Source organism: Pleuronectes platessa, chromosome 18, assembly GCF_947347685.1.
Source record: "Pleuronectes platessa chromosome 18, fPlePla1.1, whole genome shotgun sequence".
Classification (NCBI taxonomy): Eukaryota; Metazoa; Chordata; class Actinopteri; order Pleuronectiformes; family Pleuronectidae; genus Pleuronectes; species Pleuronectes platessa.
The window spans coordinates 21,356,314-21,380,410 of NC_070643.1; the positions used below are offsets into that span (position 1 = coordinate 21,356,314).

The 24,097-nt window shown below is 42.9% G+C and overlaps 4 protein-coding genes across 7 annotated transcripts; 2 read left to right on the top strand and 2 right to left on the bottom strand.

The window, feature by feature from the left end:
* The first annotated feature begins 878 nt into the window (after nt 1-878).
* On the top strand, nt 879-8,276 carry zbtb22b (zinc finger and BTB domain containing 22b). The gene is made up of 5 exons (XM_053446244.1): nt 879-1,014; nt 2,380-2,610; nt 3,038-3,787; nt 4,222-4,500; nt 4,750-8,276. The coding sequence occupies exons 2-5, from the start codon at nt 2,380-2,382 to the stop codon at nt 5,776-5,778; spliced, it is 2,289 nt and encodes a 762-aa protein (XP_053302219.1). The 5' UTR covers nt 879-1,014; the 3' UTR covers nt 5,779-8,276.
* A 2,482-nt stretch (nt 8,277-10,758) lies between these two features.
* On the bottom strand, nt 10,759-17,560 carry daxx (death-domain associated protein). Of its 2 annotated transcripts, none has more exons than XM_053446246.1 (11): nt 17,228-17,560; nt 15,977-16,231; nt 15,083-15,529; nt 14,770-14,901; nt 14,471-14,587; nt 13,990-14,221; nt 13,613-13,767; nt 12,833-12,983; nt 12,046-12,577; nt 11,155-11,281; nt 10,759-11,044 (listed from the first exon to the last, which is right to left on the bottom strand). In XM_053446246.1, the coding sequence occupies exons 2-11, from the start codon at nt 16,211-16,213 to the stop codon at nt 10,985-10,987; spliced, it is 2,190 nt and encodes a 729-aa protein (XP_053302221.1). In that variant the 5' UTR covers nt 16,214-16,231; nt 17,228-17,560; the 3' UTR covers nt 10,759-10,984. The 2 variants fall into 2 exon arrangements, with proteins under 2 accessions (XP_053302221.1, XP_053302220.1); XM_053446245.1 differs by having other exon boundaries at nt 17,216-17,560.
* Nucleotides 17,561-19,316: 1,756 nt separating this feature from the next.
* On the top strand, nt 19,317-20,996 carry LOC128461389 (putative nuclease HARBI1). The gene is made up of 4 exons (XM_053446306.1): nt 19,317-19,972; nt 20,054-20,166; nt 20,247-20,358; nt 20,467-20,996. The coding sequence occupies exons 1-4, from the start codon at nt 19,540-19,542 to the stop codon at nt 20,835-20,837; spliced, it is 1,029 nt and encodes a 342-aa protein (XP_053302281.1). The 5' UTR covers nt 19,317-19,539; the 3' UTR covers nt 20,838-20,996.
* On the bottom strand, nt 20,882-22,787 carry LOC128461395 (uncharacterized). Of its 3 annotated transcripts, XM_053446315.1 has the most exons (8): nt 22,410-22,787; nt 22,246-22,316; nt 21,819-21,995; nt 21,497-21,555; nt 21,361-21,423; nt 21,211-21,273; nt 20,991-21,122; nt 20,882-20,907 (listed from the first exon to the last, which is right to left on the bottom strand). In XM_053446315.1, the coding sequence occupies exons 1-8, from the start codon at nt 22,580-22,582 to the stop codon at nt 20,887-20,889; spliced, it is 759 nt and encodes a 252-aa protein (XP_053302290.1). In that variant the 5' UTR covers nt 22,583-22,787; the 3' UTR covers nt 20,882-20,886. The 3 variants fall into 3 exon arrangements, with proteins under 3 accessions (XP_053302290.1, XP_053302291.1, XP_053302289.1); XM_053446316.1 differs by having other exon boundaries at nt 20,882-21,122; nt 22,570-22,787; XM_053446314.1 differs by having other exon boundaries at nt 20,882-21,122.
* Nucleotides 22,788-24,097: the final 1,310 nt, after the last annotated feature.

A 24,097-nucleotide genomic window follows, 5' to 3' on the forward strand; every position in this document is an offset into this window, starting at 1 on the left:
GGTGATTACGTTTTCATTGCTGTGTGTGTGTGTGTGTGTGTGTGTGTGTGTGTGTGTGTGTGTGTGTGTGTGTGTGTGTGTGTGTGTGTGTGTGTGTGTGTGTGTGTGTGTGTGTGTGTGTGTGTGTGTGTGTGTGTGTGTGTGTGTGTGTGTGTGTGTGTGTGTGTGTGTGTGTGTGTGTGTGTGTGTGTGTGTGTGTGTGTGTGTGTGTGTGTGTGTGTGTGTGTGTGTGTGTGTAGGTTTTTCCAAAAACTGCACTGACCTGATTTCCAAGAATGTTTGAAGACGGGTTGAACCAAAGAAAGAATACATTACAGTTTGGAGTAGATCCAGGAATTTAATGTCAGTTTCTTAGAGACGGGGCTTTAGTCCAACTTTAAATGAATCAGAATTTTAATAGAATTCAGGAAGAATTAATAGTTTAATTGAAGGTAGAAAAGTTCTTATATTTTTTTAATTAGGTTTAACCCTGAGTATCTTCTCATTTAAGAGAAAGAAAATGTCGTTATAAAATAGTGTGTTTTTACTTTTTTGATTTACCCCTAGTCTTATTTTATTTCCTTTCTCTGTAATACAATTTAGGAGAAATTGAAACATATGATATATATTTTTATAAATAAGGAAACTGGGTAAAGAAATAATGAGTTTCCCACCATTTATCATTTATTTAAACCCTCAATGTCCCTCAACAATTTCATAATATATTAAATTTTGATCAAATTCACACGTTGCTAAATAGACTTCAGGATGAATTAAAGTAGTGTAAATGATTATAGTTCTATTTATTGTATGTAAAATGACCCTTTATTTTCTGTCGGCTAAAGTCTGGCTCGCCTGTCTGGAGCTGGTTAAAGGCGCAGAGTCTGTCTGCCGCTGCAGCTCCACAGGACGAGAAGAAGAGTTATTCTTTAAAGATGGTCGTTAGACTTCAGGTCGCGGAGGAACCAGCGGGACTCGCTGCCCTCGGCTCGGACACACACTTCACTCTGAGCCGCTGCTCGGTCAACTGAGACGGTCAGTTCGTGTGTGTGTGTGTGTGTGTGGGTAGCCGTGTGAGGAGCTAGCTTAGAGGCTAACGTCACATCTGTAACGGTGTGATCAGAGTCAGAGGCTAAACAGCTGTTTGTCTGCTGCATCTTCATCATCCTCCCTAACACCATCATCATCACGAACATCATCTTTATCATTACCTGTAACATCATCTTCATCATCATCCCTAACCCCATCATCTTCATCATCACCAACATCATCTGTAGCATTACCTGTAACACCATCTTCATCATCACTAACACCATCATCATCACGAACATCATCTTTATCATTACCTGTAACATCATCTTCATCATCCCTAACCCCTTGATCTTCATCATCACCAACATCATCTGTAGCATTACCTGTAACACCATCTTCATCATCACTAACACCATCACCTTCATCATCTTCATCATCACTAACACCTCCACCTCCATTAACATCATCACTAACACCATCATCACTAACACCATCATCTGTATCATTGCCTGTAACACCATCATCATCACCTCCACCAACACCACCTCCACTAACACCATCTTCATCATCACTAACATCATCACCACCTTCATCATCACTTAAACCTCCTCCATCCACAGCTCTGATTTGTTCTTGTAGATTCCCTCATGCACTGACAACAGCAACACAAGACAAGTGTGTGCATGTGACCCTGATGATCTGACCTCTGACCCTGCTGACATTAAACACAGTGTGTGACTGACAGCTTCACAGTGTATTCGGCTTTTTCTCTGTTACAATATCATCAATCAATCAGATGTTATTTGTTCTCTCTGCGTTCCCCCCCGCCCTTCATATCAGAGCATCTGCCTATTATACATCTGATCCCAGTATTCAGCATTGAGTCAGTCGTGGTGAGAAATACAGTCTGTTAGGGACGCATCGTTCGGAGGCTGCATTCGAAGACTAGACTGTTCCATCTCCTTCAAATGCATCCTTCCATTCCTGAGCAATGAAAGATGCAACTTCCATCACTGGGAATCCTCCAGCTCCAGAAGGAGACTGTCTTCAGGAGCTATGTAGACCACGTCCTCTGAAGGAAGCTGCCCCTGAGTTGGGACACAGCTCAAATTTAAAGATGGACATGACAGCTCTCAAAAAGTGAAGCCAAAGCATCTCAATCACCCCCTAGTGGCCTAAATAAGATGTCAAATTTCAAATCAGAGAGGTTTCTGTTGTTTTAGGTCTGTGAAGACTGTTTTTGAGTCGTGGGAGGACGAAGGAGACGTGTCATATTTACAGTCTATGGTCTGGACAGCTATCCCTGCAGAAATGCATCTCAAAATAACTGACAAAACTGCAAGTCATGAATGTTTGTCAACCCCCCAGATGCAGTCCCTGCCCATGGAAGTGGGCAGCAGCAGCAGTTCAGCGCACAGCGGCACCTCTGGCTCCATGGTGCAGGTCTGCTTCCCCAGCGCTCAGGCCTCGGTGCTGGACAGCCTGAACCGGCAGAGAGAGGACGGCCGGCTCTGTGACCTGTCCATCCACGTCCAGGGACAAGTGTTCAAGGCCCACCGCTGCGTCCTGGCCGCGTCCTCACCCTACTTCCATGACCAGGTGGGAGTGGCAGGCTGTGATGGGATCTAATGAACCGGATTGAACACATTTCTGACATCACTGTTTATGTTATTATCCCCCCGGTCTCTTATCAGCAGGATTATATAAAAACTGATTTGTACAAAATTTAGCGTTAAGATCTGACAAGGATTAAGAAGAACCCATACAAATTTTGGGCAAACCAGGAATTTTATATCATTCCCTTAACATAGTGGTGCAGCTTGACTGAGCTGAAGGCCTTGGTGTTGGTATTCACTGAATGCCATTCTAGTAAATAAATTATTTGTGTTTACTTTAAATATTGAAAAGGTGAAATTAGATTTTCCAAGAAAGCATTATTCATCGGCCAAAGATAAATTCAGGCCCCAGTTATCTGTGTGAGGACCTGGTGTCAGGTTGTGATATAGTGTCCTTCATCCATCCACAGGTTCTACTGAAGGACATGTCCACGGTCTCCATCCCGGCCGTGATGGACCCACTGGCGTTTGAGAGCGTGCTGAGCTGTGCCTACACGGGTCAGCTCCGGATGCTGCGTGAAGACATCGTCAACTACCTCACAGTGGGAAGCGTCCTGCAGATGTGGCACATCGTGGACAAGTGCACCGAGCTGCTGAAGGAGGACCGAGCTGCGGCCGGAGGGGGGAACAGTGGAGGAGGAGGCGTGCAGGTCAAAACAGGGTTGGGAGGAGGTGCGGGTTCAGCTAACCCCGGCTGTAGCAGCAGCAACAGTGACAGTGTTGCAGCGGGTGGTAATGGAGCCCGTGGTGGTGATGGCGGTGGTGGTCAAGCTCAGGTGGCGGGCTCCAACGAGCCCCAGCGGGCCTCCCAGCCTCCCAGTCACACTTCCGTGAGTGAGAGCCAGTCGCCGAGCAGCACCAACTACTTCAGCCCCAGAGACGGGAGCAGCTTTGGGGGAGGCGGTGCAGCTGCAGCTGGAGCTTCAGTGGACGGAGGAGGGGCGAACAACACCCCCAGCTACTGCACCCCATCAGGAGGGGAGGAGGCCTTTCTAATTGAGGAAGAGGAGGAGGAAGTAGAGGAGGAAGAGGAGGAGGTGTTGTACCACCAAAGGAAGAGAGGAAGAGGAGGAGGAGGCAGCGGGAGGAGGAAGAAAATGAGTTCAGTGTCAGAGCAGGAAGTCGGGGTCAGCGACAGCTTCGGAGTTTCGTCCTATCAGGTGAAGGTCCTGACACAGACATACATTTATTTCAGCTTTTACTTTGAAATTACATTTTAGGAAGTGGTACATTAAAATTAACGATTTTGCATTTTTATTCTTGTTGAATATTATCAATTTATATATTTTATATAATTGTAGATGTGATTGTCAGGGCAGAACATGAAACTCTTTGTATCTGAATTGTCAGAAATTAATCCTACAGAAGAATATATACAGTATTTAGTGAGTGGTCGCTCATTATTTTCTCTATTGATGGCATCAAAACATTTACAAAAGCAGATAATGTAGAATTGAATATTGAAATTATATCCATCTTTCAAACTTATTTAAAGCCAGACAAAAGCTTTATTTAAACACAAGGAAGATGAATGAGCTTTCACTGACAACAAGGAGCAGATGTAAATTATACTGTGAATTATCTCCACTTATAGGACGGGCTGGACTCGGTGCTGCCTCCACAGAAGCGTCCCACCTACAGCCAGCCCAGCATCATGCCTCGTAAACAGTGGGTGGTGGTGAAAACCGAACGCATGGAGGACGACGACCTCATCGTTGTGTCTGGGGAGGAGGGATGCGAGGAGGACGAGGACGAGGAAGAGAGGGAGCTGGAGCTGGCCAGAGAGAGGGAGAGGAGCGACTTCAACATCTCCAACGTCAGGAGCCTCTCTGTGGAGCTGGGAGGAAGAGCCGAGAGCGACATGGACTCACAGGTGAGCTGAAGGTCAAGAGGTTTAAACACGATTAGAGCATCGTTTGATATGTGGCACTGCCAGCTGACACTTTGAGTAGAATGCATCCTCACTGAACCCATGCTGCACTGCCCACAGCAGAATATGTAAATCACATTAACAGTCTTAAGTGTCCTGTTGATGCAGATCCCAGAAAACTGTCTCTCAGGGTAGGTTTCTGTTGTTATGCGTTCATCAAATCTAAAGTCCCCTCTCCCCGTCTGTCTCTAGATGGACTACTGCCAGTCTTCAGAAGACTACCTCAAGTTTGAAGGCAGTTTAATGGACCAGACGTTAGCTCAGCACCTTCACGACAGCGCTGCAGGTCAGAGCCAGAGCGCCAACCGTGCGGTTTCAGCTCTGCTGGGCCAGGTTCAGTCCGCGGCTACGGCCCGCGCCCAGCTCTTCCCCCTGGACATGCAGGGGAACCAGATCCTCCTCTACAGTCAGGCTTCAGGACTCTCTCTGGACCCTGCCGCCCCCCCTCTAGGGATGGCAGGTGGTATGATAGGAGCAGCCTCTTTCAAAGGTCCCGGTCTGGAGCACGGTGCGGTCCAGCTGTCGATGCAGGGGGGACTGGGAGTCGATGGCATGGACAGCGGGGGGATTGGAGGTGGCAGCAACAGCAGCACTGGGGGTTCTGGGAAAATGTTTATGTGCCACTGTGGTAAGACGTTCACCCACAAGAGCATGAGGGATCGGCACATTAACATGCACCTGGACCTGAGGCCGTTCCACTGCCCCGTCTGTGCCAAGAAGTTCAAGATGAAGCATCACCTCACGGAGCACATGAAGACGCACACAGGCCTCAAGCCGTACGACTGCCTCGGCTGTGGCAAGAAGTTCATGTGGCGCGACAGCTTCATGAGGCACCGCTCGCACTGCGAGAGGCGCAGCAGGCTGGGGGAGAGCGGGGAAGCAGGGGGCAACGGCGAGGGGGGGAGAAGAGGGGGAGTCGGAGGTGAGGATGGGCCGGATTTGATTTCCTCTGCTCACCTCCTCCTGTCTGCAGGTGAAGGAGGTCAGGGTATTATTCAGGGAGGAGGAGGAGGGAGAGGAGGAGTGTCTGTTTGTTCTCCACATCTCACCGGCGGCGTCTCAGCCACAGGAAGTAGCAGCAGCAACAACATGGCAGCCGCAGGGGCGCTCCTGGGGGTCGTCTCTCAGAGTCCAGGTCAGGGATCTGGGATGTTTGGTGCTCTGGCGCTGGGTCGGAGTGTGTGTGGTGAAGTCAGTGCCAATGATAACAGCGTGACTTAAAACCAAACTGTGTGTCATGTCCAACCGGCGCCTCTCGGTGAGATAACGGTCGTGTTCCCGGTTCCTGCTGCTGTTTTAGAAACAACTCTTTTAACTGCCGACACTCAGCATTTCAAGCAGGAGGTGCGTATTTTGTCAAGATGGTGGAACAGCTGAGGCCCCAGTTGGACACAAAGCTTTAGATGTTCACAGAAAAACAGGAAGTTGAGATTCCTGTCGACTTGTGGGGAGAAGTTTCTCAAAAAGACTTTTCTAATCGGACGTTATCTGAAGTTCTTGTTCCATGAAACCATGAAAAAGGAGCTTTTGTCTCAGTGAGTAAGCTATTGTTTTAAATATGTGAGATGTTATTAAAGTTTATTTTTCTGGTTTTACGGGAGAGTGCGTGCTCTTGGAGAGGAAACCAAAAATGAGAAGAAAGTGCTTCACTAACTGTGACAACATTATAGTATCAGTAGAGTAGAAAAATGGCTGTTTCTAAATCGCTGTAAGTTTTCTGCAGTAACGTATCGTGACTTCTTGCTGTAATCAGATAAAAAAAAACTAGGACTTAAGGAAAAGAGGAGATTTACATAGTGAAACCAAAACAGGCACAGGGTCTTTAGCAGATTTCAAAACTCACTTCTTAGTCAACCGTTGCAGATTTGTGTTTGTCTTCTCTTTCTCTGAACTCCTCACAGCAGCAGCAGTGCGTCTTCTCCTGCCCCATGTAACAAACGGATGACCCCACGCTGCTGTCTGGGTCACAGTTACAGATCAGTCATCCTCATCACAGGGGACACGTCCCCGACACGTGGACAGGGATCCACTGTTTGGACTTGTTCGCCAGTTTCGCTGCTGTTACCTGCTTTCACTTTCTAACTCTGTCGTTCACAGAGTTCTCGTGCTGTGAGTATAATATTCTTATTGTAAATAAATAGAGCTATATCGTCAGACCTGGAACAAATACTAACTTTAAATACTGATACGTCTGCTCTGCTCGGGACGGATTCTAGTTCTAGAGATCATTTTTGAAGTAGCTTTAGGGAAACCTGATGATGGAAGATGGTGAACTTAACTAAGCTATACCGTGTATAGTACTTATACAGTAATGAAGCCAAAACATCATAATAATCAGTATTTGCTTTCAAAGATGGTTGCACCCCCTTGTGGTCAGAGCTGACACTGTTACTAAGAGATGACAATAATAGACTGACGTTATAATGTGTGTTTATGAAGATATGTGGCTTTACAACTGTTTCAGTTCCATATCCAACATACGTCAATCAAACCAAACATAGTTCCAGTGTTGCAGTGACGTTAGAGAACAGGACGGTGAGCGGTGGATGAAATATCACACGTGACCTCATGAACATGTTGAATGCCTTCAGAGATGTTTCCCTACGGAGGACCTGAATGTTTTACCTTCTGTGAAGGCTGAGTTAGGATGTTTTTATATACCCAGGTTTGTAGCTCGGTCAGAGTGGAAGGCTTTTCCTCTGTGGTGAGTGATCTGTGAAGTGCGCCCTCTAGTGTTTCCTCCAGGACTGTGCTTCAGTTGATGTTTGTTCGCTGTGCTGCTGAATTAAAGCAAAAGAAAACACTGGAAGTTAACGTGTGAGAAATGTGTCTCATCGCGATCTAATGGTTTTCTTTGGTGGGGAGTTTAAAGTGCGCCAACACTCGACAGCTTTTAAACATGCAGACAGAGTTTCAGCTTCACTATCCATTCTCATACATGACCTCCGGATCATCACCACCAGTCGGCCACAGGAAGGATAAATCTTTATTTAAAGCAACACTATGTAACTCTTACTCTGCAACAGCGCCCTCTGCAGGACGTTCAGGGTGAGAGGTGGGAATGAAAGAGGAAACATTCTCAATATTCACAGTAACTCATCTTAATCAAACTTATGTTCTAATGTATAAAGTTATAGTGTTGCTTTAAATAAGAGCAGCACCTTAATTCTCCTTTGTAGAATAAGATTTTTTTCAGAGTGACAGATCAAATAAATGTGTTAAACAGCCCTGTGATGTTAAAACGTCCAAATCAGAAGGTTTATCTCATTTAATGACTAATTTTATATTAAAAAAATCAATAACCAAAGAGACCTCACGCTTTCTTGTCTAACTCCAAATTATGGATCAACAACTTCAGCAGCATCACCTGCTGGACATTAAAACAGTTCCTGACCAATAACAAATTAAAACTCGCTGTAGCACCGAGTCTCTGAATGAGTGATAGAGGGAACAGGAAGATGGAGAATCAGCCTCGAGAGCTGAAAGCTGCTGCAAACTAGACTGAGGTCTTTTTTATTATTTTTGTACATTACACAGGTTCTTATACGTCTTTGACTGACCAGCTGATTGTTGAACAGAAAACGACAAGTTATCAATAGACATTTTCATGTAAATCCTGAATGGAGTGGTACAAATAATGTAAGAAACTACAGTACATGAATATTCACATCTGCCCTGTATCAGAAATAATGGATTAATAAATTACTTGGTGCAAATAATGGACAGTGTTTGTTTTTAATCTGTTCTCGACAAATGTGAAGAGAAATCTATGTATGAGACCATTATAAATAAAGATGGACGACACAATAGGAGAGCCCAATCATCTTGATCGCCTCCTGGTGGCTGGCTACTGTATGAGACCCAAACCCAGTAACCTTGTAAGCAGATGGGACATGGACCAAATTAGTCACAAAAGATAAATGTATAAATATATTTGGTAGTTATTACACTGTTTTTACTGTTAGGTTTGGCTTTAATGAGTTATTTGATGATATAAAAAAACAGGTGAAATGTAATGATTGACAGCTGAGACTTACTTGTGATTGGGCGAGGACTTTGAAACCACAGCTACACACCACGATCGCTGCTGCACAAGCCCGGGCTCCAAATTGTGCGTTGTCCATCTTTATTTACAGTCGGTGGTTGAAACAGCTGAATATGTACAAGCTGAGCGATCATTTCTAAAATCACATTAACCAAAAAAAATTCAAATTTACGTTCAGTCTCCTCAATATCCGATATATTTAGTCCAAAGTCCAAACCCCAAATCAGCAACACAGAGTCTGTTCATAACAAAATTAATCATTTATTTTTATCAAAAATTTAAAAGAAAAAATAATTCACAGTGAATGATCACTCATCTGAATAAATGAGGCCTGATGGGTCGTAGTTACGATAACTACATTCCTGGACTACAATCTGGAAACTTAGAAAAGAGCATTTCCCCGAAAATATTTCACATGTGGCAAAATCTAATAAGTCTATCTTTTATAGAAGGAGCAGCTACACATCTGCACTTTTATCTATTATAGTTGCAGATCATTAAGGGCAGCACTGTCCAACATGAAAACAACTTTACTCTATTTATAACAAGGATGTAGAAGTCTAAAATTCACTGGTTTGATGGTTTAGTCAAGCTGGATTGCATTCTTATAAGATTATCTCCAGTTTAGATTGAGACAAATAAATGAAGGAATTTCGTTTTCTGGAGGAAGGTAAGTTTCATGACGACACACAACTGTGATGAAGATGCATTATTTCTCTTTCAGATGAGTCAGAATCACGACAAACGTTTTTAACACTCAGCCTGAAAATATTCAGCATTTTCTTTATTGTCAACAAACGCCACAAAGAGACCAAAAGCAACGATGTATTTGTTCATCTCTCGTGTCTCTCGGCTCCAAACCCACTGGTTTCCTCCACTAAAGGGGATGTTTTCGCCCGTCTGTTTGTTGGTCGTTGGATTGTCTGCAGGTTTAGACAAAACTACGAAACTGATTCCACCGAACTTGATAGAAGGATGATACATGGACCAAGATTGATTGATTGCCCCAAGAATAATTTATAGGTCTTGATAGGAAGAAAAAAGAAAAGACTGGGTGCAACAAAATCTGGTGAATTTAAATGTGGTTTCATGAGAGAACTGTTGGACCTCGGGGGAGGTTTGTGCTCTGCTGATTTACATTCTAGTTCCTCCTGAAAGCAAACATTAAAAAAATGGGTCACAAATTGATAATTTAAAAACAAGAAAAAAGTCGCCTTCAGCAAACATTACTTTAAAAGGGGTCAAATATGCATTTGCTTGGGACTATTTTCAGTGGCGGATGAATGTGCATTTCTGGCATCAGGACGGTTTGTGTCGGACTGAGTCCAAATGTGTGTTATGTGTATATTTTTGGACGATAATGGCTCTATAGCACAGAGATTTATCAGACTTCAGATACAAAGTTCAGTCATAATTCATGAATAGTTTTGGTCTTTTTGTGAGATTTGTTCACAGTAACAAAAATATAAATTATTCACTTGGACTAGGAAACGATTCAGTGATGATGCAGCAGCCACAGGTCTGAATTAAGAAGGTTACTTAATATTAAACCAAAAAATAGAGATATGAGTGAAGGGGAGATCTCTCATCATCACTACTGCCAACATCAGTGCAAACCACCACACAGCTCAACCACTCAAAACACATCAATATCAACAGCAAGTCAAATCATTTCCTCTCATACAGACCCTCCCTCGGCTTTATGAAGACGCCACTGAAATATAAAAATGTAAACAAACCGGCAGGGAGCTGCGGTCACCGCCACCAGTCGAGTCTCTGAGAAAACAAGAACTCCCCGTCCCGGCCGCATGTCCGACTGTACAGTTCATGTTTTCAGGCACTGGATTCTTACCCAATGAATGCTCCGTAAAGTTCAGCATTCATGTCAATAACAGTAATTTCAGTGATGCTGCCAAACAGAACCACAGGAGTGTCAGTAGTGTCGCACTGACGGGCAGGAAACAGCTAAAATCTGCTAAACCATTCAGAAGTGTCTGTAGAAAAAACAAAAGTGAGATAAAACAGCCGAGGTCGAACTCAGCCGGCGTTTCTCTGCTCTGAGAAAAATAAGATGTATTCTCTGAAGATCATGTGGGAAGATGAGGCCTCCCAGGACTGACCCCCCCCCCAAACAAAAAACCATCCTGTTCACGCTCTTTCCTGTAAATGTTAGCTCACAATTATTTTATTAAAGTTGTTTACAAAAAACGTGCCTTGGCTTTTGTTTGGTAGTCTGTTGACACAAGGTACTAACTTCAGTTTTCCCTGTCTTCCGTTGTTTGGATTCATATCAGCAACGGGAGCTTTAAGGGGATGGCTCCCAGGATCGAGCCAGAGGTTGAAGAATCTCTGCAGGACAAGTGAGGGGTCAAAGGTGAAAGGTCATTCTGAGTCGGATAGGACAATGATCTCATCTGGGTCACACTGGGTCGCCACATTGACCTGGAAACACAAACATTTCTAGTTTATTCAATATAGCACCTCTCACAGACCAAATCACAGGAGTAAAATTGTTTAGGTTAACCAGGCCACTAGTGCAGTATTTATCACACCTTGTTTTCCTTGGGAGGCGGCGTCGACTGGGAGCTGCTGACAAGGTCCTGGGGTGGAGTGTCTGCTCGGATGGCAGGTGGAGAATTGCAGCTAATAACACCCATATCCAGAGGGATGTCTACCTCACTGAGAGGAGGAGGGGAGGATGTAGAAAGTTTACTGTGCAGGTAAAAATCTGTTTGTAAAATTGTAGATTTTGGTGACTGACAAAGTCTAAAAAACATCCAGAATTAAAGAAAAACATCCTGAATTTATAATATATAATAAACGATTACAGTGTGTTAACTCGTGTATTTCAGTTTGTACAATATCTGTGTCTGAATTCAGGGGGTACATCCTTCAGAGGCTGCATGTGAAGACAGATTACTTCAAACACAGACTAGACGTCCAATATCCAAGGCTCCTTGAGATGTGCCTTCCATCCCCGGGAAACATGTAAACTATAGACTATAAATTAAGATGGACGACGCATCTCCACTTCCTCCTACTACCCAGAGGTGAAGTTAAAATATCACGACTACGAACATCGCCATCTTGTGCCGATATAACATCATTTGAAGGCACGATCTGTCCAGTAGTGATCAGGGACGGAGTTGCTGAAGCGAGGTCCCGTCGCTACAGGCACTCAACCACCCTTCAGTCAGTCTCAGCTGTCAAACATGTTTCATCATATATGAGAACTACCTAAAGTGAAATACACCATCTTTGGAAAAGAGATTGATCTGATGTCTATTTTGACATTTTCAGTCCATGTCCCATCCCAGCTAAAAAAGTAGGTAGTTTATGACCTATACTGCAGCCATCCACCAGATGGCGATGGAGACGCTTTGGCTTTACTTTTGCATGACAATGTTGCTGCAACCATCACAATGTGTAATACATGACAGTACCTGTCCTGGATGATCCTGTGCTTTGCATTTATGGAGTTCTCAGATGTTACTTCCTCCCTCTTCCTCTTCTGACTCCTCGTAGCTCGGGGGGTGGGGGGTGGCGACGTGCCGTTGGAGATCATCGTGGTCGATTTTTCTGAGATCGCTGCTGGTGACGGGGGCGAAGAATCCCCATTGGCTGCTGCCAGGGAGATGTCTGCAGTGACTTTACTGGTGCTTACCAGCACAACCGAGACATGATTGGAGGAATCCACCTGCTCCTTTAGTCCTGCAAGTTTACCATTAGACAATGGCTGCTGCTCATCAGTCTGCATGGGCTCTGATTGGCTCGGGCTGTCTCTAGGTGAGGGGATATCAGACAGGGAGATCTGGGATTTGCTGTCATCAGATAGAGGACTGAGTCCTCTTGTGACTGGCTCCTCTGCCTCATCCTTAACGCTTCTCGACAGCTCATCTGTCTGATCCTCCTTCTGGGCGTCATCTCCTGCTGGCTCTGCCTCATTGCTGTTGTCGTCCTCATTCTCATCATCCTCTATGGATATAAGAAAAGTTAAGCAATTCAATTGTTACACCCTGTCCCCGTCATCTTGTTCTGCTAACAGTCATTTTATCATCAAACTGTAAAGGAGACATATGATGCTTTATCAGTGTTTCTTTCTTCTGGTGTTAATGAGAAATGTTCTGCAAAGTTTAAAAGTCTAAAGTCTGTGGAAGCTCCTGACCGGCTAAAATCTTTTGAAATTAAAAGTTTTTAAAAAGGAAAGTGAATTAATAAGTTCACTCTAACCAGGTCCATCCTGCTGAGTGCTGGCCTGGATCTCCTTCTCTATGTCTGGGTCTGATGAGTCGTCTTCTTCTTCATCATCCTCCTCCGGTTCTTCTTCCTCCTCTGCGACTCCGTTCACCTCTTTACTTTCTCCTCCCTTTTCTGAGTTTTCCTGAAAACAAGATGTGGGAGAGGAGAGTCAACAGGACCAGATGATGAGTAGAGGTACAGGAAGGAGGAAAAATAGAATAAAGTACCAGTCTATATTGAATGTGTTCTACTTTATGACTTTTTACTGATGGGCAAAATGTTGCTTTCATTTAATTGTATTGACAAGAAATGTAATTTTATTTCATTTTTATTGAAGTTAACTTGAACCCATTTAAAAAAAAACTTCTTTTTGAGTTTATAATATAATTAATAAATAATAAAAAGGCAAAAACAGACAGTTACAGTAGGAGACGTAGTCGTCACCATTACAAGTCTGGGACCAGGGGGAGAGATGGTGCACCTCAAAGTTAACAGGCTCAGTTCCTCTTCCCTCACAGAAATGAATGTGTTTCATTTAAACTGTGAAAAAAACCGGTTCATTGGAGCAGCCAACAGAAACGAGTCACACTCCCTCATCGTGTAACTATTAACTGGGCAAAGAAGTCCACCACCCGATAGGCTCAGTAATGGTGCAAGTCTCTTACTCACTAACTCCCTCAGTCGCAAGCATTTTGTGTTTTTAAAGACTCACTGCTGCAGTCCCAATAAAAAGACAAATCTGCTCCCCTTCTTTTCATGATGAAGCCAAACCTCTTTCTCCTGTCGTTTGTTCCTCTCCTGCTCCTCGGTGTCATCTTGTTTGACGGCGAACTTGTTGATAACCTTCTCCAGGCTGGAGAGCGCCAGTTCTCTGTTGGATCGCAGCTTTTTCTGCAGTGAGGGGTTCGAAAGAGCCGGGTCTGAGGCTTCGGAGGGTGATTGAGAAAAGAGAAGAGACAAGAACAAGCGAACAGCAGACGGACCAGATGGACAGGTATGAGAAAGAAAGAAAAAACAGGTCAATAAATTAGAGTTAGATAACAACAAAAGACAGAAAAGAGAAGGAATGAAACATTTTAAAAGCACTAAAATGTAAATGTTTATTAATGAATTTGATTAAAAGGTACTCTGAGATACAGGAGCCTTACCGGGTTTGTAGTTGTCGGTGAGATGGGAGCCGAAGTTGTAGACCAGGTCCAGGTGACGTCTCTCCTGTATGCGGCTCCCAGTCTCTCTGAAGGCGTCCAGGGCAATCTGGTTCAGAACTTTTCGGCTCAGGCACAGCTTGTAGCGTTCGTTGGCACGTAACACCTGCTGGAGGATGTCTTGGTAATCTGGAGGGTTCCTCTTGGCCTCCTGACTGTTAATGTAGCGCTCGATCTGAAGGAAGGGACGTAGGATATTAGTAGCATGTCACTCACCCACATTAAATACAGTAGTTCCATTTGAAGGTGAGATTTTCTACAGCTGTGGTACAGTCTGGGTAACACTGAGCACTTGCTCCACAGTCCTGCACCACTGGTCTGCATAGGACTTAAGGAGAATGGAGCTGATGGTGTCAGGATCCTCTGCCCTTTTCGCTTACTTTACACTTATAAAATGGTTTTAAGCCACAACATGCCATCTTACCCTTTTGTTGATCTCAGGATGACGAGTGCTATTGTAAGGGAGCCTCTGCTCAATGACCCGGCCCGTTAGCGTGTTGCAGCCTTTGAGTTCACACAGCTTTTCATAGATTTTAATCATCTGGAGAAGAAACGACAAAGAACAAAGATAGATTTAAATCATCTGGAGAAGAAGACGACAAAGAGGTCTGAGAAGAAGACGACAAAGAGGTCTGAGAAGCAGCCGCCAAACCTGGTGAACTCATATCGCTTTAATGTACTGAAGCATGTTGAGTTGACTCTCCATCAAACCCCCAACCTAACCTTGCGTTTCAGCTTGTGCTCCTGGATGTATAAGGAGTCCTCGGCTCCAAGGTCGTCTAAACTCAGTTCGGACTGCTGCAGGCGGCTGATCTCGTCGTTGTACACCTTCAGCAGGTTCTCCAGGTACGCTATCTGACAGGAAATAAGAACAGACACACAGAGTCAGATTTGTTCCTCTAGACAGGCTGCATCTGATTTAATTCTCTAGTCTTCATTACAAATAAGAAACAAATATCACTTTTAATTACAATAATCATCAGCTGAATGATTTACAGGTCATTATAAGCCAAGAGCAAAACTAGGCTATACTCACTTGTTTCCTGGAGGCCCTCTTTGCCTTTTTCTCCGTTGCTTGTTCCTCTGATGTGTGGTCCTCCTGCAGCCCTGAGGTGGAAGGCTGCTCATCTTCCGCTGAGGGTTTCCCACCGTCCTCCTCCAGCTTAACTTTAGTCTTGTCTTTACCTTGAAGCATAACAGAGGTAGACTGGAGAAAACTTGACGTTGAGGTAGAAGACCCAGACTCAACCTTGGTGAGGATCTGCCTCTTCTTGGCAGTATGCTGCCTGAGTACGGTGCACAGTTCATTGATGTAGACAAAGGTCTTAGAGCGGTGGGCCTGAGCGCGAGTCAAACATCTCCCCAACGTGTTCCTGAACTCCACGGATGACAGAAAGACAGGGGGGGCTTTGGCATGTTTGGTTTGTAGGTAGCTCAAGACCTCGGGACAGTCCTGGGTGAGAGTTGAGCAGTGCTCCACAAACTGGAGGGAAGCAGAGAAGAAAACAGACAGTTGAAAAGAGTTTGACAGTGACCATGTTGATGACATTGGTAACACATGACAGACGGGAAAATGGAATAATACAAATATCCCAGGATGAAAGAAAGAAGTCGTGCAGGTAGAAGATGCTGACGAAGATGCCAACTTAGAAAGAGAATGAATTTTTTTCCTTTTGTGAACGCGCCTGACTCTGACATTCTTCTGCTGTGTTCTTCATAAGTACATGTCTGAAACATCTTTAGTGTAACTGTACATTTTATATAAATTTCTATTCATGCAATGTTACTGACCTCTACCAAAAAGAAATGAGAAAACCACCACCACCAATATTTAAGCATTCATCTTTGATTGAGTGCTAGAGTTGAATTGTAGAAAAGTAAAAAAAGACAGTGAGTACTTGAATCAATTGTTTCTTTAATAAGAGCTCACCTCAGTGAACAGTCTCTCATTCTCTGCTTGCAGGACATGGCTCTGCTTCTTCGTGGTGGCAAAGGGTGACTGGGTAATGTGGGTGGGGGGAGGCTGCTGAGCTCTGAGTGGCGAGACATGTTTGGCTTGATGCTCCGTGGACGAGGTGGAAGCAGCAAAGGAGGGTTGAGCACTCTCCTCTTCATCATCGTCAAGGACTATGATCTTATCCGCCATTGAGGCGGGAGCCACCGCCATCCAACACACTCGTTATTTCTGCTTTCAGGAAATACAAACAGGAGAATGTTGATCAAGGAAAACGATACTGCAGGATGTCATAGAAGCAACAGACAGCTGGAACATTTAGATCAGACAGGAAATATGACAGCTTCTGTTATGATAGATTAATAACAGTAACACACAAAGAACAAAATTACTTTTTCAGCACTCACATTTCAACAAAACTAAACAAAGCAGCAAAAATAAGTCCATTGATCTATTCATCAAGATTAATCAGCAACTATTATCATAATCAAATACTTGTTCCTGGTGTCAAAAAGGTTTTTTTCACCATTGTTTGGGGACTTGTATGAAAGCAAGATCACACAAAAACTACTTGATGGATTATAATTAGACTTGGAAGGATGTGGTCTGGGCCAGGCAAGAACTCGTACATTTTGGGTGTGGAATGGGACGAAAGAATAAAACATGTAATAAAAGGCAATAGATTCAAATTAAACCAAATTATTAATATGAAAGTTGGATACAATGTATGTACATTATATCCAAATTTCCCTGTAGTGGTTTAGAAATGTTTTAAATATACTGACAGTAAACTACAACATTTATTTTGACTTATTTATCATTTGGAGATGTTTCTCAGACACAATTACCCAAGATATTCTGGCTCAAGCTTCCACGAGCTGAAGACTTGTGGGTATTCTTTGTCTCTTGTGGAAGCTCTGGGACTATTTGAGGGGGTTTGAGCTCCTGACCAGAAACAACCAGCACATTTAAAGACACCATGGTGATTGGACATGGTCCCTATTGTGTCAGTTAACAGGCCCAACGTGCAACAGAACAGTCCTCACACAGAAACACGGAGCCACGGTGCTCTGGTTCCTCCCGAGCCCCACGACGCTGTGTGCGAACATGGGCAACACACAGTGAAGGGGTCGGTGACAGCGCGGAGCGGGACAGACGGAAAGCGGGAAAAAGATGAGGGGATGTTCTCCCTGACACGGCCGGAGACATACTCACACACACACGGACCTCTTGTTCACGGGCTTGAGTTTGACGGGACGACAAAGGAGGAAGAAGCTCCTTCCCGACGCATCGTCACAACACTGGCTCACGGCGGTTAGCTAGCGTTAGCATCGCGCTGGGACTTCGCTAAGTGAGGAAAGAACGAACCGGAAGAAAAGTCCACATGCTGCGTTTTCTGTGAATTCACATAACGAATAAAACCAACGACGCGGGAGACTCGAGAATATCCTGATTTGAATCCCGCAGACTTTGAGTTTAAAAAACAAAAACAACGCTCCTCAACTTCGCTGGAGATTCCAGGTCGAAAATGTACCCGCTAAAGTCCGCCCAGCATCGTCTCCTCTGATTGGATGAGGCTGAGTAATGTCGACACTCATTGGATGATTTAGGAGCATTAAGAACCATTGATACAATTAGATATGGTTCTTTATCTCTTTAAAAACAGCTTTAACAATATTTTATGATTGCATGAGAAGGTTAGAATAAAATGTCATTGATTAAATGAAATTTAGACTCAAGGCTTTACATTTCAAAGACGTGTATAAAGCTATAGATTAATCTAAAATACAACGAAAATAGTTTAAATCTCAACTCACATTTAATAAGTAAATATTAACATGTTTAGAAAAGCCTTTCTATAATGATTCAAGTATATTCTGAGTTCAGGTTTTAATCTAATCCTGTACAAAACTGTACAAGATGGTGTACGTTCACTACGCCTTTTTATTCTGAAAAGGACAACGGAAGTCACATTATCTCATAATACTGGTCTAGGGTCCATAGACCATAAAGGTTACAGATTTTTTGAAATTCCCGTCACAATAGTTATAATAATAATGTTCCATATATTTTAGTCATGAATCTACATGAAGCATTTATTTTATTTGTGTACAATGTACAAATTTTGCACTGTTTTATTTGCACAAAATGGTGTCCCACCTCTTCACAAAGTTTGATGTTAAGTTTTTGTCTAATCTTGCAAACACACAAACAAACACACAAACAAACCAATGCCACACAAACAAACCAATGCAGACGAAAACAACCTCTCTAATGTAATACAACTGAGGAGAAACCAAAAAGAAAAAATCAACCCTACTAGAAGTTGCCATCAAAACATATACTATTCCAAGCACATGTTTAGTTTAACTGTTTGCTCTAAATTGATAAGATTAATGAATTAATCTAAATACAAATTTATGGATAAATTACTTAATTAATACTAATAAATGTGAATTTATGTTTTCTTTTGATGTCCCCCCCCCCCCCCCCCCCTTAAAAACAATATTATCATTATTATTATTAATTCTTTGCAGGTTTCCTGGAGGAGAATCTGGACAGAGGTCACACAAGGTCAGGAGAAACACAAACACAAGTTGTTCTTGAATAAGATTTTGGTCTCATCTGGTGTAATGAGTCACCATCAAAAGGTTCACAGCCCATGTTCACATATACTTTTAACATGCAAATAATTTGTATGAGATTATTGCATCATATATTTTCCTTAATACGATGCAGTGTCCTGTCATTTTTCAGTGAATGTTCACAGTTTATTTGTAATTTGTGTGTGTTAGTGTGTGTGTGTGTGTGTGTGTGGGTGGGTGTAACAAGTTTGATCACTGTTTACCTTTGATTGTGTTTGTGCAGAATGTGGACAAACGAGGAGGACAAGAAGCCTCAGTCTCCTGAAAGAGACAAATGAAACCATCACAGTGATCCGCCCTCAGATCAAGCATCAAGACTCAGTGTCATATCACCAAAGAAAAGCGAACAGTCACGTGATTTACCAGAAACAGGGGTGTGCTGTTTGTGCCTGGTGGGGGCGCTGTGGCACTGTGACTGAGAACTGAACAAGAGATCTAACTCAAACAAACACACAAACACACATAAACACTGTCCTCCTCCATGATTTCAGAGGACATTATATGAACTTACATTGATTTTCTGGAGACGTACTTAACCTTCAGTAAAACCTTAACCAGAACAAAAATATAATATAATATACTGTACATATAAAACATTTCTTTGCTCCTCTAAGACACGAGCCCTCAGGTGTGTGTTGGGACCTTCACAGTGGGACAGAGCCCAGGGGCCCGTTTCACAAAGCAGGTTTAGTGAAAACTCTGAGTTAGTTAACCCTGAGATGAGGGAAACTCTGGTTTTTCAGTTTCACAAAGCCAGTTCAGCTTTACTCTGAGTCAGTTACCCTGGCAACATACTCCGTGAACCTAACCTGCTCGCTGGCAGGTTTTCTTCAACTAACCCCGAGTTTCTCCTGCTCTTAAGTTGAAGCCTGCAGACTGAAGGCAGTGGCAGACATGGCGTGTCCTTTTATTGAAGAGCCAGTTGATGTCGAGGCGCAGATACTCCGCAGACATCTCCACCGGGAGAGGATTATTAGACCCCGATTGGATGTTTTATCATTCCCTGATGAGTATCTGTTTGAGCGTTTCCGTTTCTCTGCATCATCTATAATTTATATAAACGATATTCTCAGCCCTCACATCGCTCACATGACGCATCGTGGACATGCTCTCAGTTCCGAGCAAATTCTTTGTATTGCACTTCGTTTTTTTGCCAACGGCAGTTTTTTGTATAACGTCGGTGATGCAGAGCATGTGTCCAAGGCAACTGTCTGTCGGGCTGTCCGAAATGTGACACTTGCACTGAAACGGCTACTATGCACGTTTGTAGTGTTCCCAAGTCACAGACCCACCAGACTTCTCAAAGAAGAGTTCCACAGAATTGCAGGTATCAGTCTAAGCAGTAATTCATTTATGTCATAAAGCTTTGAGACTTGAAGCACTAATCAGTCAATTTGATATATTTTAGGGTTTCCAGGTGTGATTGGCTGCATAGATGGCACTCACATTCCTATCATCGCTCCTTCAATAAATGAAGGAGATTATGTGAATAGGAAATCTGTCCACAGCATTAATGTGCAGGTAGGCCTAAATAGTAGCCTTTAACATTCCAAATTAAATACACTACACCATACAGCTAATTACTGTTCTCCACTGTGAAGATCATATGTGATGGAGCCCACATGATTAACAATGTGGAAGCGAAGTGGCCTGGGTCTGTGCATGACTCACGAATGTTTCGAGAGTCGACACTGAGTGCCAGATTTGCCGGTGGTGAGTTTATATATATAATTTATATACAGTATATAGTTATATCCTATGATCAAATATTTTGTTTCCTCCTATTGCAACTGAAACAAACTGTATCTTGTATTATCATAGTAGAGTTCGATGGTTACCTACTCGGAGACAGAGGGTACCCCTGCCAGCGCTATCTGCTGACCCCTTACCCTGACCCTGAGCCTGGCCCACAGCGACACTACAACTTGGCTCACTGCAGGACACGAGCCAGAGTGGAGATGACCATCGGGATACTCAAGGCCCGGTTCCAGTGCCTTCGTAGGCTCAGGGTCACCCCAGAGAGAGCTTGTGACATTATAGTGGCATGTGTGGTTCTCCACAACATTGCCACTATTAGAGGAGAACAATGTCCTACTCTTTCCCCCTGTGATCCAGGTATTAATCATACCCCCCCTGCTGATACACGAGATGGAAGAGCTGTTAGAGACATGATATGTGTCAATCATTTCTAACTGACCCATCACCTCCCCAATGTTCAAGAACGACAATATGCATCTCATTTTATGAGGTCTTCTTTATTTCCTAGAAGGACAAATTTTGTACAGTTGTTAATCCTTTGTTGTTGAAACAATTAAAAAACATCCACCTGTGGGCACGTCACCCACCTTTAACTGATGGTCCAGCAGTTGTATTTCCTTTTCTGTTTTGGTGATCTGCAGCCTTATGTGCTCCATTTCTAGGTGTGATTTGTTTATTTGAGATTCTAAATATACCTTGTAAAGTTGTTTCACAGGGAGCTATAGGAACATAAATGACATTGAATTTCAGTGCCATGTCGATTTAGTGTCATTGTAAGTTGTGGGTCAATGCTGAACAACATCTTACTGAGGTAAGCTGTGCTGTGGAGGTTGATGGACCTTCTTCCCCATTGTAATTTCCAGCATGGCTCTGTTAGAGAGAAAGAAGTTGCAAGTTGTATTGTGGAACAACACTATTAACTGAGCCAAAGTTATTTAAAAAAAAAAAGGTGTATACTTCAGCAGGCCTCTCTGCATCTTCCCTCTCTGTGGCAGCTGATAAGGTTTCTTCATCATCCTCCTGTAATGAAACAGAATGTGTGTGTTATATTCTACCAATTATGAAAAATCTGTGGAATATTAAGAGTACTTACAACAGCATGGAGGTCTGTTATGGCAGAAGGCTCAACGAGACAGATTACACCATCAGTAACTGGTAGAAAATGAAGATTAGACAGTTGATGATTACCCAGAAAAGTGCCCCACCTAATTTAAACACAATTTTTCAAACTCTGAGTCACCTTAAAATAGATTGATATCTGAAAGCAAAAGCAGCCAATTGCAAAGAACTGTAGCTTACTGCTACAAGAAAAGTCAGTGTGCCAACTAAGTTGTGTCTAAGATGAATGGGTGGCCATTACTGAGCGAACACTAGAAAAAGGATTAACGTACATGCCATTCATTTGAATAACTTACCTCTTATGTAGGCCCCTGTGACCTGGGGCGTGGGTGGGTCCGATGAACTCCCCCCAGAGATGCCCTCAGCAATGGGTCGTCCACTGTTCTGACTGAGGGCCATCTTTTCAGCCTCTGTGAGAGGTGGTGGTGGTGGACCGCCACCTGTTTTGCGGGCCTCAGCCTTTTTTCTGTTGGCTATAATGGAGTTCAAATTTAAATACATACAGAAAACACAACTTTGGAGACTTGTATGTATAAAAGGCATTTAGGTGTTGCTTTCATAGAGACAATATTAAATACTGGCAGTGTTGGGATTTCTCTTTTTTTTGCAGATTTCCCTAATTACTTAAATATATCCATCACATGTTGAATGTAGCCACTAAATGCTGTTTAATGAGGGCAGGCTAAACAACATCACAATTGCTTGTACTTTATTATACCTTACCTGTTTGAACTACATTTTTATATTTCATCTTTAGCTGCTGCCAAGTCCGTTTGGTGCCTGTTGGGTTGCACCTGTGCTCACAGACACACATATGGAATATAATTGTTGAATAAGTGGAACATTCAAGACAAAACATTTCTTTTTTTTCTCAAATTAATACTGACGCATTGACTCGGTCAGCAATTTCCTGCCACGCAAGATCCCGCGCTTTTGCTGCTGCCACAGTATTGCTTCTTTTTAAAAATATATGCTCACTTTCTGCATACGCAGTCATTAATATTTCCAACTCCACTGGGGAGAAGTAGGAGGATCGAGGCTGTTTACCACTTGTTGCCATGGTGAATCATGTTATCTGTGTTCCATTGATGAAGGCTTTTTATATCCTCATGCACAAGCTTCACTCAGGGTTACCTTGACTCTGAGTTGATTGAACTAAGTGTTATCACCTGTTCTGAAACCGAAAACTTAGAGTTTGACAGCTCAGAGTTGCTCAACCCAGAGTTAAGGTTTTAACTCAGAGTTTGTTGAACCTGCTTTGTGAAACGGGCCCCCGGTTCTCAATGAGTGGACATCACTGCCTCACAGTGTCTCTGTTGAACTGTCTCTGTGAACTCTTATGGTCGAGTTTGGGATGAGACTTTCTCCACCAAGCCTCAGTGTCGCTAACATCGATTCAGTGGAACACGAATGATGAGACATTTTATAAAGTGCTTGGTGAACAGAAAGTCGAGAGTGAAACAGAAATGAAACACAACATCAGCTGTTCAAACATCAACACAAGAGTTAAATTTCTCTTGTCTGAGCAGTTTTCAGCAACACAACAGAACTGAGTCTGATCTGATGCTTGTGTTCTCTTTCTGCTTCGGTTTGATTAATTATCTTGTGAGTGAAACAGAAGTAAAATATGAGTTCACGTTCAATATCTTGTGTTATTAAATTGTCTGTCTTAACAATGGGGCTCATCTGTGTATGTGTAAAAATATACTACCCTACAAATACATTATCATACAAGTCAGGCACGTGCACAGACATTTTGGGGGGCAGGTGCTCAAACCAAAAAAAAGGGCACCCATCACCAAATTATTAATGAAATAAAAATAATAATAATGAAAATAAATAAATAATGGCTCTCCTGTACTAGGTAGGGTTACTGATTCTCCCTCATCTGTTTTACTAGTTGATGGCCTGATCCAAGATAAAAGAGAGCTGCTACCCTGAGCTGCTTGCTGCAGTTCCCTGTCCTTCGGCTTTTGGAGTCTCTCTTTTCTTGGCATTATGTTGCAAATTTAGTAAATGAGATAAATCAATTTATTGTGCATAATAATAAAGAGTGACTTACATAATCTCTATAAAGTTGACAACACAGTGCACACACATTTTTATTGTTTTCTGACAGAGTTGAAGCATAAGCAGCAGTACACTACTAATATACCACAATATACCTCACCAGACTGTCATGTAGCTCAACTCAAGACCTACCTTTCATTTCAATAATAACGAATTTAAATATAACAAAACTAGTGAACTTGTCTAATTTGTAGAACAGTAAAACTGCCTTTAAATTCTCTGCCTGCCTGTCTGTCGGATTTTGTGAGTTTTTTGTATGTTTATTTGTTGTTTTCAGCTGAAGAGCTCAAATAAATGCCCCGTCAGATATCAAAACACATTTGGGGGGAATTGATGACAGAGAGAGTAATTTTTATTCTTAAATATTGATGATTGTAGAAAAAATTTGGCTCAAGCAGAAGGGGCACTTTTCTCATCCAGGACAAAAGGGCCAGTGCTTGAGCATCACTAGGGGTCTATCTGTGCACGTGCCTGATACAAGTACAATATCCTACATGTACAATAT

Excerpts from the sequence above, each read along its gene's own strand:
- zbtb22b (XM_053446244.1), top strand. The coding sequence starts at position 2,380 with ATGCAGTCCCTGCCCATGGAAGTGGGCAGCAGCAGCAGTTCAGCGCAC. Across the intron at positions 2,611-3,037 it reads CACCCTACTTCCATGACCAG|GTTCTACTGAAGGACATGTC; the intron begins GTGGGAGTGGCA and ends ATCCATCCACAG. Across the intron at positions 4,501-4,749 it reads AGAGCGACATGGACTCACAG|ATGGACTACTGCCAGTCTTC; the intron begins GTGAGCTGAAGG and ends GTCTGTCTCTAG.
- daxx (XM_053446246.1), bottom strand. The coding sequence starts at position 16,213 with ATGGCGGTGGCTCCCGCCTCAATGGCGGATAAGATCATAGTCCTTGAC. Across the intron at positions 15,530-15,976 it reads ATGAGAGACTGTTCACTGAG|TTTGTGGAGCACTGCTCAAC; the intron begins GTGAGCTCTTAT and ends GCTTCCCTCCAG. Across the intron at positions 13,768-13,989 it reads CACCGACAACTACAAACCCG|CCTCAGACCCGGCTCTTTCG; the intron begins GTAAGGCTCCTG and ends CACCCTCCGAAG.
- LOC128461389 (XM_053446306.1), top strand. The coding sequence starts at position 19,540 with ATGGCGTGTCCTTTTATTGAAGAGCCAGTTGATGTCGAGGCGCAGATA. Across the intron at positions 19,973-20,053 it reads AGAGTTCCACAGAATTGCAG|GGTTTCCAGGTGTGATTGGC; the intron begins GTATCAGTCTAA and ends GATATATTTTAG. Across the intron at positions 20,167-20,246 it reads TCCACAGCATTAATGTGCAG|ATCATATGTGATGGAGCCCA; the intron begins GTAGGCCTAAAT and ends TCCACTGTGAAG.
- LOC128461395 (XM_053446314.1), bottom strand. The coding sequence starts at position 22,582 with ATGGCAACAAGTGGTAAACAGCCTCGATCCTCCTACTTCTCCCCAGTG. Across the intron at positions 21,556-21,818 it reads CACAGGGGCCTACATAAGAG|TTACTGATGGTGTAATCTGT; the intron begins GTAAGTTATTCA and ends ATTTTCTACCAG. Across the intron at positions 21,274-21,360 it reads ATGCAGAGAGGCCTGCTGAA|AGCCATGCTGGAAATTACAA; the intron begins GTATACACCTTT and ends TCTCTCTAACAG.